Below are 14,380 nucleotides of genomic sequence, written 5' to 3'. Positions count from 1 at the left end.
AGTGTCGTTTTGACTTCCGCTTAAAAAATTAAGTAGCAAAAGGACCTTCCTGCTGATAAATTCATGAAGTCAGCAATTTCCAGAGGACAGAGGCCAAAAAGTCACATAATAAACATGAGCACTGAACACTCACAACTGCCCAAACCTCAGACAACTGGCTTAGCAGTGAGAATAAGTTTCATCTTTTATCTGAGCCAAGTTGCCCTGGCAGCTGAAAGGGCCAGCCAGACCCTGTGGTACAAGCTTGGTTTACAGAAGGCTGGTAGGCAGCCTCATTGTGGTCAAGAGCTTTGTCAAAAGCAGGAGACACTGGTCTCTTCTCTCTAGTGACCAGCAGTAGGACCCAAGGGAACAGCATGAAGCTGTGTGAGTGTCCTCCACTGACACCCTTCATTATTCCAAGTCTCTGCTCCCCCACCCCCAGATCTTTTTCATATTTCATGAATGTTGTTCAGAGCAAGTGTCACAAATAAAGGAGTTTAATTTTCAGCAACTTGCTTTTATCACCCTTTTATCTCAGCCTTTTATTTATTTTATGGTTATTGTCAATTCTGTAAGTGCACAGAAACAATTAGAAAACAAAACTTAAGGATATTTCAGGAATCTGTTCTCTTCTATAACACTTGTATAGCTTCCAAAATTGGACACAGCAGTTTAAGGCCCAAATCTATGACCATAAGACTCCAGCCCAACTAAACACTGGGACTTCAGTAATCAAGAGAAGCTTACTGATACAAAACATCACTGAAAAACAGACACCAGTAACAGGCAAGTAAGTGAATCTAACGTAAGAGAAATGTAAACAGTGTTTTTCCCACAGCAGGTTTCTAGATCTATAGGACCCTTTCTCTAGGTTTCCGTAGGTAGTGGTAAACAAAACCTTAATGTTGGCATACTTTTGATGGGTGGCCCACAGGGAAACCCCCTATTCAATTTCTACTCAGCAGTAAAGATATAAGAATTTGGGCATAAGCTACACTTAAATCATTATATGGACTGAAACTATCATACAGAAACAGCTTACAGTAAGACTGTATTAGTGAAATCTCACCACAGGTGACTACATTGTTTTTAACCTTATAACCACACATCTATCCTTTAATGTCTGCCACAGACTACATGAAAGTAGAATGCTTTATTTAGAAGAAACTAGAAATACCAGAAATAAGTCACTAGGACAAAACATGCCTGAAAGTTACTTTATTTGTTCATAAGGTCTGTGCGTTACAGCAAGCATAAGTTTAGCTACTGTGGACAAAAGCTCAGTCTGGAAGAGCATTAAATGTTAACCATGGAGATGTATAGTGAGTAGAGCGCCCACATTTGCACACAACACGCTGTTTTTCTATTGCTGGAATTTAACACTTGTGAATTACATATCTTTGAGATCTTTCTGGATGCTCCACAATGTATCTGCACTCTTCTTCAGCTGAGCCACCTCATCATCCTTCAGCTTTTGGTTGATGACACTGGTCAATCCAGAGGCACTTAGGACACAAGGCAGGCTCAGGAAGACATCATTCTCAATGCCATACATGCCCTGTCACAAACAAAATAGTACATTACTGACAGAAACCCATAACCCCAGATTTGCATGTCAAGAATCTTTCTGACAGAAGGTCTTAAAACCTGCAGAAAGCAGGCTTATTTTACAGCCTGCAGAAAGTTCAGTCAATGTATTTGAAGGTACAAAAAGCTATTATTTAAAACCAAATAGCAATACTGAAATAGATGACTTCAGGAATTCCACCTCTAAAAGCCTCGATTTTGTTTATATCCAACAAGCAGTTGACAAGTCTCAGAGATACAGGATTACGGTATGTTGCAGTGACAACTCTGTTTCCTGACTATAGAGGGAGCTGTAAATTCAGTTTGCTTACATTCCTTCCTCCATGTGGGATTATGCAACTAGTGCAGACTAAATGCAGGCAACTATATATCAGCTATACAGGACATGCTCTTCCCTACCACCTTTGCTAGGGGGTGTTTTGAGGAATCACAGCTGGACCTCTTTGAAGTTTACTATTTTTGCATGGAGATTTTTTTAATGAAGCTGCATACCATGCATAGCAAACTTTACACAAGAGTAATACAATACTAGACAGTACAGAGCACTTAGAACAAGTCTGGAGCCAAACTAAGGATAAGCTAAGAAGAGAAAAAAGTTACAACAGTAAGTTCCCTGTATAACATTTCAAGCTCAATACTTTTTAAACAAAGCTTCCTTTGCACATCACCTTGCCAACGGTTTTAGTCTTTTCATAGTCTAGTTTCTCCCACAATGAAAACATGAACTAGAAGATCCAATTAGCCACCATTTCTTACCTTTACCAGTGTTGACACTGAATGAACTCGGCACAAGTTCTTCAGCATGGTCTCACAGAGCTCCGCAACACTAAGGCCAATGGCCCAGTTTGTGTACCCCTTCAGCCTGATTACCTCATAGGCACTAAGGAAACATTGAAATAGTCACATTAAGATTTAGTATTCCAAAAAGTATATTGAAGACACCTTAAGATAAACAAAGGTTTCCCATTTGAAGAACTCCCTGATATGCTAAGTTTTAGAATTAAAACATTTAAGTCATTTCAGCATTACAGTATAACAGATAAAGTCTACATTACCCCATATGTATATTTACAAAACCCTATTGTTCTCTTAGCTGAAGAAAAGATTCTTAGATTCCATGTGCGAAATATTATTTTAGTTAAAGGTAGAAAAACAAAAGAAAACAGATTCCTTATTCAAATGAGTAGGACAATGGCTTAGATATTCCAAATGTATTCAGAATGATGAAGTAGACATAGAGCTGCATACCACCCCGCCATCTTAATTGTTTTACCCAGTGTCTGAAAGCTTTACACCAGCTTAGTGAGACAGGTAAATTAGGGACGTAAGTATCAGCTTTTTTTGTGATTTGTCAAAAGTTTTCCTAAGACTCAACTCCAATGCTCTGCTCACAAAAACGTATCACCTTTTCCTACTGTCTTGCTCCCTTTGTACAAGGATAGCCATGTAAGAAGCTACTTGCACAAATGCAAGTGTATACTGGTTCTGTAAGCCCTGCACTACTCAAGTAGGTACATTGCACAAGAGTTGTAAGCACTGCAGGAAAATAAAGCTTACCAACTGAAATCCTGCATTTGTGCTTAAACTAGTACTTTCAATTATGCAACCCCTCCTAATATGAGGGCATTAAAGCTGCAACAGAATGGAGATGCAGCATGCAGAAATGCTATTTGTAGTATCAAATGCATCCATAGAATTCCTTAAGTTACTGTACCTTTCAACCACTTGCTTGTGGACTTCCTTCCAGTTCTCACTGTCTTTGTCAGTTCCCATGGCAGGATTCAGCTCCTGGAGAGAAACGCCTGCCACATTAACTCCACTCCAAACAGCCACTACAACACAGAGAGAGGACATAAGTTTTCACAGCACTTCACTGAGCAAAGCAGAGGATTACTTACTAATATAAACTTGAAATAAAGTCATAGCAGCTAGAACCACAATAGTTTGAAAAGAAGGTTTTCTATTTTAATTTAGCTATGGTTACTTCTGAAGACTCTGGGCATCAAGTTTGAGATTATTTTAGTACTGGTACAGATTAAACTACAGAACTTTGAGTCCTCTGGACAAGTACTTTTCAAGTCAGAAACCTCAAATTTGAGCAAACAGGCACATCTTAGTTGTTCAGCCCTTTAACACTAGCTTTATTCAAGAATTACAAAAGTATGTAATTGCTGTCCCACAAATCAATATGAAGATATTCTCCAAGAACTGTACTCTATTTCCCTGAATAACGGGATAGCAATATGCAAACTTAGAATACCAAGAGAAGAATTTGCAATTCTCTTCACATCAGACTCTCCCCTGTTCCTGCACAGTAACCAGGAAATTTTCTAGTTACTTCAAAGCAAAAGCAGATGAAAGTGAAGCAGAACAAGCTCTGTGTATACTCAACCAAGTTCTGCTTTCGTGACAGCACAGGTCTGGCTTCAGTTAGTACTGTAGTTGATCAGACACTACTTTAATCAAATGCAATGTGCCATTGAAGATATGGCTCCCTTACAAAAACAGTACTACAATTTAAAGCAGCACCCATCTTCTGGACAGAAGTTCTGCTGCATCTTTTCAGGCTTGAAATAAACATGAAAACCAAGATGAATAAGCTTCTTTGATTTCATGATTTTCCAAAGTTATCTTTTGAAAACCTCTTTAAATAGCATGGAAGAGAATCACAAAATAAGGGAAGGAATAGTTGTTAGCTTGAATCTGGATTGTAAGCCTTTTCTATTATTTACAACAATCTCTGCCACTCACCTAGTACAAACTAATACTGCTTTCAGAAGAGAATCATGTTGCAGACCATATATTCTACAAAAACTAAGGATGAGGTGGTAAACTACAGTCCTTAGGACACAGGACAAGATTGGTGAACACTGGTCTTTTCAATTCAGGATTTAATTATACCTCCTGAATCACTTTCAAGAAAGAGGCATAGCTAGATTTCCTGAACGTTCCTGGACTTTGTTGTCCTATGATCTTAATTAGGTGACAGTATAGTGCCAGTCACTCAAGATCAGCCACATCTGTTTTCAGATTTTTATAACACATTCAGCCTCAGTCTGTAACACTGTTTTTTAATCCCAAAGTGGCAAAAACTGCTCCTTACCACTGGAATCACCATGTTCTCCTAGAATCCAGCCATGGCAGCTGGTTGGGTGGATACCAAGTCTCTCAGCCATCAGGTAGCGGAATCTAGCTGTGTCTAGATTGCAGCCACTTCCAATCACACGGTGTTTTGGCAGGCCACTTAGCTTCCATGTGACATAGGTTAATATATCAACTAAAAAGAAGAGCATGCATAGTAAATGAAACTGTTCACATATACCACAAAGAATGTTCCAGCAAGCACTTTACTATAAGCAGTAGGGCAATCAAGAGGACACAAAACACAGACAGGCTCATTGTTCACATTTTAGACCTATCCTATTTGCAGGATTAAGATGAATATATCACCTAAGTTCAGGACCCATCTAGCTACCACTCAAAACATATTAAGGAAGGCCTTTGGATATAAAATATCCTACCAGCCAAAACTGCAGGAGCTTTTTTTGGTCACAGCTAGACCCCTAGGGCATCTGGAATTGAGACAGAATTCTTCATCTAAAGACAGTCAAGTGATTTCCTGAAGTAATGCCACCTTCCACTTCACAATAACAGGCAAGAACAATTTACAATAAAAATTCGAAAATTATATACTATGAGATTCATTCATTGAACACATCTTCATTAAACAGTTTCCGCACTGAATACCTCTTTAGTATGGAAAGCCAAATGAGCTCTATGCTTTGGCTGCATGTGGCTCTAAAAATAGTTTTAGAAAAACAAACCAATTAAGGTTTTTCTTGTCTGCTGCAACCTATCTCTGTAGCTCAAAGCAGCAATAATGATCAGACAACAATAAATTCTGACTCCAAAACTCAAGGAGAAGCCAGTTCTCAGGAGGAATGTATTTATATATAGATCATTTACTCAGGCACTGAAAGCACATAACAGGAAGGTGCAAACTGCACTGAGACTACAAGTGGCATACCCACTAGGCATTGCTTCCCTAGAGCCACAACTGGCACAGTTCCTGCCAGGGCCAGAGCAATCTATGTATAGACTATGGAGCTCCTCCCTTTCAAATAAGTACATTCACTCTGGCTTCCAGATGCCAAGATGCATTACAGTTCTGGTCACAGCTTTGTCATCTTACTGTTCATCAACAGTAGGGCTTTCCACCTGGGACAGGATATGGACAGTGTTAAGAGTTACAGCCCAGACAGATCTGTCATATTCCAGTGCTCCTGAAGTCCTTTCTAATGGGCTCACAGTAGTTTCCACTACACCCACTAGTTGTACAAGACAATTCCACACATTCTGAGAGAAAGCAAAGCAAAACAATTCCAGAAAAGCAGTGTGCAGTTCTCCCCCTGCAGCTACGCTATAGGACAGGTCTTTAGTTTGAATTCAGCCTTGCTAGAACAGGAACGATTTGATTTGTGACTTGATTTTTAGTTAAGTTTAAAATTGCCATGTTATTGTACTTGCATAGTAACTACTTGCTTGGTACACCAGTATTTAGTACTGCTTGTACACTAGCTAATTTTTAAACACCATGAGTTGGTAGTTTTACATGCACTGCTCTGTCAGATCAGCCTTAAAAGCAGTCTCACTTCATTGCCAGGGCTCTATAGTAATGGCTTTACTCTGATGTTGAATCAAGTTGAATCAAGCTGAATCAAGCTGAATCAAGCAAAGACAGTCCTACAGAGACTTCCTACAGAGCATACTGATGTTTATAAGCAGCTTTACGCATCCAGATGTCCAAGCTTTCCCTGTGCAATTAGTAGTTATTACTTACAAGTGAGCATGCATAATTATTATCTTTCATAACTTATTATATTTAGCCCACGATTTTTGTTCAGCACAAAGAAACTCTTCCCTGAAAATACAGATGTAGCTGTATTTTCTTACTTCAGTATTATTGCAATTGTTTAACAAGCATGGTTTATATCTTAAAAGGGTAAATTCTTCAATCTGAAGAATGGCCGTAGTATATCCAAAGATAAAGTTATTTGCAAACAGCTTAAGAGTTAAGTGAATGTCTCCTGCTCATTCAAACCTTCAGAATGAGAAACTTAAAGCTACCTACTTCTTAAGCCAATGCAAGTAAAGAACTGAAATATCTACCATTAGATACACTCTTAAAATGCAGACTATGAGTAATTCTGAATAAGTGTTCTACACTTTGTGCTCTTTATATTAGTTAACAACTATATAGCAGACATCCACAGTTATTTCTGACATGAGACTTCTATTTGAAAAGATTATGGAAACAACACTAGTCTTCCAAAACCAGAATTAGTTCATAAGTACTTTAGAGAGCTGTTTTACCTGGGTTGGAAACCACAAGAATGGTGCAATTGGGGCTGTATTTAACAATCTGAGGAATGATGAATTTGAATACATTCACATTCCTCTGAACCAGGTTGAGACGACTCTCCCCTTCTTGCTGACGAACACCTGCAGTTACCACCACAATCTTGGAGTTGGCTGTGACAGCATAATCTGCAATCAAGCATGGAAAAATACTTAGACTTATCACTAATTTCAGCAGCATCATGTTCACACAGGTATTCTGGGTAGTCTCTCCACTATGCCAATACTCAAACCTAAACATGAGACATCTCAACAGATCAGCACACAGGTCAGGAGAATACATTCAACCCCTCTGAATCTCAGTTCCACTATTCACATAAATGAACATTATTTCTTCTACAAAGTACTAGTGTTTCACTAGTAAAAAAAAAAAAAAAACTATTTTACATAACTACCACCTAAAATAGTAAGTTGACCATTAGAGATTTAAGAAAGCTTGAATTGAGAACCATTCCCATTGTTACATTAGTCTGGAACCTGACCCCGATTCATAAATTTAATCATTTTGGTGCCCAATCCTGAGTCCTGATAATATCAGTAATGCTCCACTATTAGATTTACATAATACTAGCATTAATAAAATAATTTAAGGTTCTGAGGCTCACCTTTGTCTGCCACAATCTTATGAGTTTGAAGGAACAAGCTCCCATGCTGTAGATCCATCATTTCTCCTTTTAGTTTGTCTTCCAAAACATCAACCAGAGCAAGCTCATCGCAAAGACCCTGAAGAAATAAAATTTAAAAGGAACCAATATATTATTAGCCATAGTTACTTCCGAGTTGAGCAATATAACCGTTTAAGTGAATATGATACACATCTGGAAGCATCCACTCTATAAAGACAAACCAGTAGGACAGAACTACCTTGGTGCTACTACAAGATACACCAGAACAAAGTCACATGCTACTTCAGAACAAATTTAGCATCCTTGTTCAGACTTTCTGAAGTGTTACTTGCAGGTCGCTTTTAGTGTGCTGCTACCCCTTTACCAGTACACACTTCATGACTTTTCCTTTTTAGAAAGAAAAAAAAAAATGGCTGCACCTTTGAGTTATAAGAAGCCCTATAAACCCATTCAGCAGAAAAAAGAAAGCCCGTTTTAATGTTTAGACACCTAACACCATACTACTTCACAAATAATGTGTTTTCTTATAAAAAAAAAATCTCTCAACTTATTGAACAAGAAATAGAACGGAAACAGACTGATTTTCCTCAATATTAGGAAACAGTATCAGGGAAAACAAACTTTAATTTTTCTTCCATTAAATCTATTACAATGCTGTTGCTTTGCAAAACAGATTTAGTCATATATGCTTGTTTCCCAACTTAACTGGGCTGGACAACAACATTATGTAGTCTCAGAACAGGACAACAGTGAAACACAGGGGTGGAATAAAGATTTTCTTCTATTACAGAGTTTTACCACCTTCTGAGGTAGGTGTTAGCTAACTCTGTAAATTCCACTATACTTTGAAGTTTTTTTTCAGTAAATTATACTGAGAATCAGATTAGTAGCTCTGTTTTCCTAGATATCTGTCAGTATCCCATCTGAAGGTAGTTGTTAGGACATTTTTCTTTTGTTGAAAGTGTCACATCAAACAAGCTTCTCTTTGGTTTCATATAAAAAGGGCAATACTAATTTCACATCAAAATTAGTTATTAGCATCAACCACACACTTTGAACATGTAACAGTATTTACTGTTTTCATCTAGAAAAGTGTTCAACAGCAGGTATATTTCACTTATTCAAGTCTTTCACTTCAGATTTAAAAAATCACACTGGAGTCCATTGCTTTTTTTTTTTTTTTTGCACAATTAGCTTTCACAACTAAGTTGACTAAGTACTGGAGGAAAACCTCAAAGTCTAAGGGAAGGTGCCCCTGCTCACAGCAGGGGGGAGGGTGTGTGGAATTAGATGATTTTTAAAGGTCCCTTCCAACCCAAACCATTCTGTGATTGTATACTCACTAGTTTACCCTGCAGACTATTTGAAAGGAGTGTAAAAGTCTGTTATTTACGTGTTATCAAAAGTATCCTTAACAGAAGTCACCAGCATTAAACTATACGTAATCTGAATCTCAAAAAAGAATGCATGCAGAAGTGTGATTATATATACATTTTTACACACACTGCCTAGTGATATTGTCCTGAGCATAGATCTTGCATCAGACTCTGCAGGCTAAGGAGCCAGTTTGCTCACTGAACTGGAGAAGTACCTGGAATAACTCCAGCAACTGACTTCAGGAATTTGCATCAACGTTGCCTAGGGAATTCAGCTTGCCATTAGCACACACAGAACTGAAGTCTACATAATCACCATCAGAAACACCTTAAAATATTCTCATTAAGAACAGTTGCCTTGAGACTGTAGGTCTTTCCATTTCTAAAATGGTACAGCAACAGTGACTTGTTTCTAATAGAGCTAAAAATAACTAACATGGAATTTTAGTGTCATTGAAATGTACATACTAATACTACAGGAGTAAACTTAACTTAGTATTAGCACATTAAGTTACATAAAATCCAAAGCCATCTAAAATCCAACTGTGTCCAAATATTAACACACAGGAAGCTAGGTACAAAGTTTAATGCTATGGTTTAACAAAATCAGAAGACATTTTGGGCAGCCAACCACCTTGCAGAAGTTAGTCACATCTAGTTCAGTGACAAGAGTCACATTTCTGTTATAAAAGCATTTTATATTACAACTGACACTTGCAAAAGAATAAGAATAGCAGAAGCTCAGAGGTAATGAACTCCATTATGCCATAATCAAGACTGAAAGATTTCAGACTGGCTTTTATTCTGGGTTCGGTCCATATATCTCAGCAACTGTAAAACTAGACTTCTGAGAGCACAATTTGATCCTGCATAGTGCACAACAGTGCACGCAGATGATGGATTGTAATCAAATTCACAGTAACTTACCTGATTTCTGGTCTGTTACCCTTAAAGGCTACAGCACTGCTTCAAAAACAAACAAGTTTGAGGAAAGCATTTTCTTTTCATATCTATATCTGTAGTTTTTAAGCAACAGTCCTCTCCCCCATTACCTTTCAGCTTTAGTTACAAGTTACATACTTTTAAAAAAGTTTAAATTCTATTCAGTACTTAGTTTCACAATGGCCTTTACTTACTGCCATCTTTTCTTCCTGCCAAGGCTTAAATATTAGCAAGTCAAAGTCCTTGAACATTTTTTCACAGTTAAAATCACTACTTCAAAATATGCATCCTCAGGATAATAGAGAACAGATCATCTCCAAATAAGAGACAACCGTTTCAGTAGCACATGCAAGACTTTCGATCCCAATGTTGTGAGCTACTTGATGCAAGATCTACCACTTCAAGGGGGTAGGGCATAAGCGTCTTCTTAGGAAGAAAGATAAGGTCTGTGGCTCCCACTCATCTTCTTAAAGAAGAACATAAGGAATCAAATTTAACTTGGTCACAGTATTCACAGAAAAACAAAAGACAATGGACAAAGATCCTTGTTACGTGTTTAAGCTTTGGTCTAAGACCACAACTTGGGATTTACCTAGTAAAAGGTAAACAGAAATTAGAGTAATCTCTAGGTTCAGATTTAATTTTTGAAGACTACAGATAACACCTCTGTAACCAGGCAATACCAGCTAAAGAGAAATAAAGAAGCCCACTGAAGGCAGCAGTAATGTTTTAGCTCCTTTGATTAGGGCACAGATGCATTAAGAGCACGCTGCAAGGGCACACAGTCCTCCCATGCTCTGCACCGACTTCTGGAGGGAGCGCCCACGCTCGTTATTCAGTGGCGGAGCTCCACTGGGCAGCCTCCGGCTTTGTTACAAAAGAAATAAAGGTGCGTATATTAAAAAGCAAAACAAAAAAAAAAAAAAAAAAAAAAAAAAGGAGAAAGGAGGGCTCGGAACAGGCCAGGTGCGGCTAGGGTTATGGCTGAAGGCGGCAGGGCACCGTACCTTTCCGAGGATGCTGATGGCGCAGGCCATGCCCACCTGCCCGACGCCCACCACCGTTATCTTGCTGCTGGGCACCGCGCTGGCGGCGGCCACCGGAGTCATCAGCTTCTCCTTCAGGGTCGCCATGGCGTCCTGGGGAGGAAGGCTGGGGTCAGCACGGCGGGACACGACCCCACAACCACCCCACTCGGTACCAAGCCCCCATCCGTTAACGGCCGCCCTCCCTCCACCCCCTCCCAGACCCGGGGCGCCCGATCCCCGGCGGCCCCGTTGGGCCCGCACGCACCGGCTGTGCTGCGAGCAGGGGGATGCAGAGCCGTGCCGCCGCTCCGCTCGGGGCCCAGCAATGAGGGATCCGCAGCGGAAGGGGCGGCCCCCAACCAGCCGGGCCGCACCGCCCCCCGCCGCCCCCGGGGCGGGCCCCAGTGCCATCAGGGGCGGTGGGCCCCGCGGAGGGTGGGCGCTGCGGGGGCACGGGGGCAGCACTTGGACCTCGTCTCTCTCTCTCTCGTGTTTGGGGCGCTTTGGAGGAAGCGGGGAGGGATCTCCGCCGGCCCGCCGCCACAGGGCTTGTGGGGGTGCTTGTCCTGCAATGGGGGGGATCCTTGCAACCGGGGGTCCCTGCGATGGGGGTTTCTTTAACAGGGGGTCCCTGCAATGAGGTCCCTGCAACAAAGGTTCACTGCCACGAAGGGTTATTGCAATGGGGTGCCACTGCACCAAAGATTTATTGCAATGGGGTGTCACTGCATCAAGGATTTATTGCAATGGGGTGTCACTGCACCAAAGGGTATTGCAACAAAGGATTATTGTAGCATTGGCCCACAGCAGCCAGGCATTGCCGCAGCACAAGGAAAGCTGGAGCCTGCTTAGTTTGGCCTGTACAACTGCATGGCGGCCTCACAGAAAAAAAGGGAAACGCTGTCCCTCTCTGGGTTATTTTTGCTGATCAAGGGAGGGCACGCAGATGGCTGGAGTGAGTTTGTCGGAAGCCAGCCCAAGGTCACCTGCAGCAGAGCCCTATGTGAGCTGGAAACAGGCTGTGCAGTATAGCGCAAAGCCTCAGGCAGCACCGTGTTGGAAATAGACCCTACTTTACGCCCCAGGCTGTGAGCTGGCTGTTGTCCTGCTTTTGACTTCTGTACACATAAAGGACACTGCTTGTTCTTGTCATGTACATGGAGGCCCTCACATCTCTGAGTTTACCTTCACAGTCACGTAGAGAAAGTGTTCTCTGTTTCACAGAGCTACTAACTTTGCCAGGAGGAATGTTAAGAGGAATAACTGCAAAGAAAGAGTCGTGCACAAATAAAGCATTTTACGTTGTCTTATTCTGGGGCAAAGTTACTGAAGTTACAGTATCTGATTTTTTGTGCTCTGAGTTTTGCCCTGCAGCTGACTTCAGCTATTTTTTTTTGTGGTTGAATAAATCCTAATGGGACAATGGCATGCCTGAAGTCACACAGGCTTTGGCAAGAACAAGGAATGTAACAATGCTGTGCCACAATGGTTCCTCCTCCTACTACTTTCTTCTGCTCCTCCTCTAACTCCTTCTCCTCCTCCAACAGAAGGCCCAACCCACATCATAGTATCTTGGACTATTGTGCCATATCCCAGTAATCACTTTAAAATTTTAATATGTAGGGGCCATGGAATGAATGAGCCTGAGTCCCCAGAGTGTGAATGGAGTTTTGTTCCTTTTTAAAGTAATAAGCACATCAACCACTCTAAAGAACAGTAAATAAGATATGACATGCTTTTCCTCTGACCATTCTCTTGCTTTCCATTGCGATATTTTGGGCATACAATTTTGGGTATACAGTTTGCCATTGTTGCTGAACAGGAAAGAAGGAAGTGGTTTGCTGAAATTCCTGCAGGGCCAATGCATGGGGAATCAGAAGGAAAGAATAGCAAAAAGTATTTTCTCCTGATGCTGTAACATGACTTCTCTGTAGCAGTCAAGAGAGAAAGTAGAGGTAGAACACTGAATTGCATACATTTCCAATTTCACCAGGAAAAAAAAAATGCTGTAGATGCCTCATCACACATCATTAATTCTCTCTCTTATGAGAAGGAAAACAGAAGGGTAGATTCCAGAGTCCTCCTAAATAAGTGACTAGGCACAGAGGCTAGCCCTTGCTGTCTAAGACCGTGGTTGCCCTTTTGTTGTTGTTCCCAGCTAAAAGTTTTGTTGATCTTTTTGCCAATTATTTTGCCAGGTTAGCACTCACTGGATTAATTCCCTCTGGCTCACCAAGCAGCCAAACAAATGCTGGTGCCAGCCTGGGAGAGTTGGTGAGAATGAGCGGTGACGAAAGGGTGAAACCTGCTTTTCTGGGCAGCAGTACAGATCCGTGCTGGCTTTAAATTACTATCTAGCTGTGACCTACTTTACTTCATTATGTTGTTTGGCATTGCAAAGGGTGCCATGGAGAGACAGGAATGAGTTAAGTCATCTGCATGGCACTTCAGGTAGTGGCTGAAGAAAATGCATTCAAGACTTCCTAATTGCAGATGAAGTGGGAGCTGGACAGAAATTAAAATCATACAGTGAAAAGTCAGGGTAAGACAGTTTATCTTGTATAATCGGAACTGGAACATGTACAGCTGGACTTTAATAAAATAAGGGGGAAGGAAGAAAAAAAGGTAAGTGAGGGAGGAGAGGCCAGGGGCATCTGAGAGCAAGATTCACTCATTCCTGAATTGGAGCACGGGTCCGTATGCCTCCTGCCAGCATCCCTGCTGAGGAGCGCTCACCACTGCATCACATGCTCTTTGGACTGGATCTTTCTCTTGCATTACAAGCATTCAACAATTAGTTATGACAGTAGCATTTGTAATTAAGCTAAGAGGGAAAGGCCACTTTCCTGTTTGAAAGACCTTAAAGGCTCTGATAAGGCCTTGTCCTGCTGGCAGTATTAAAAGCAGAGGGTATTTAATCCTTTCTTTGAAGCTCTTGCAATATAAATAGATAGGGCAGGTGCAGGTCAAAAGAAGAAAGAAGATTATTCCCCCTTTCTGCTTCCAGTTACTTGCTTAATTATTTTCTCAGACGATGGAGAACTGAGGCACTGGGAAGTGAAGAGACAGGGTCAAACAGGAGGCCTAGTGGTGACAGGTCACAATTTCAAAGTTCAGCTCAAGTTTGGCAATGTTGGCATTTTTGATGAAGCAGAGTTTTTCAGAAAAACAAACCCTAGTGTTAAGGGACACAGTCTAAATAAATTTGCCTAGTAACCTTCATACAATTACAACATTATTTGTGTGTGTGCGTGTGTGTGTATGTACATTTTAATCACATTTAACTCGTGGCTGTATACAAGGTCTTTAATTAGGTAGGTCTGCATCTGTGCCATCATCTTCCCAAAACACATGAAAGTAGATATGATTTCCCTGATGTTCCTTTTTTTCCAAAACTACTGTTAGACCTGATTAGAAACAG

The 14,380-nt window shown here is 40.8% G+C and overlaps 1 protein-coding gene across 1 annotated transcript; it reads right to left on the bottom strand.

The window, feature by feature from the left end:
• Nucleotides 1-1,185: 1,185 nt before the first annotated feature.
• LDHB (lactate dehydrogenase B) lies at nt 1,186-11,354 on the bottom strand. Its single transcript, XM_082780337.1, has 8 exons — nt 11,225-11,354; nt 10,939-11,070; nt 7,593-7,710; nt 6,943-7,116; nt 4,673-4,846; nt 3,284-3,401; nt 2,326-2,449; nt 1,186-1,540 (listed from the first exon to the last, which is right to left on the bottom strand). Exons 2-8 carry the CDS (start codon nt 11,062-11,064, stop codon nt 1,373-1,375), a joined length of 1,002 nt encoding a protein of 333 aa, XP_082636463.1. The 5' UTR covers nt 11,065-11,070; nt 11,225-11,354; the 3' UTR covers nt 1,186-1,372.
• Nucleotides 11,355-14,380: the final 3,026 nt, after the last annotated feature.

Source organism: Aythya marila (assembly GCF_965140915.1).
Source record: "Aythya marila genome assembly, chromosome: 1".
NCBI lineage: Eukaryota > Metazoa > Chordata > Aves > Anseriformes > Anatidae > Aythya > Aythya marila.
This window is presented reverse-complemented; position numbering and strand designations above follow the sequence as displayed.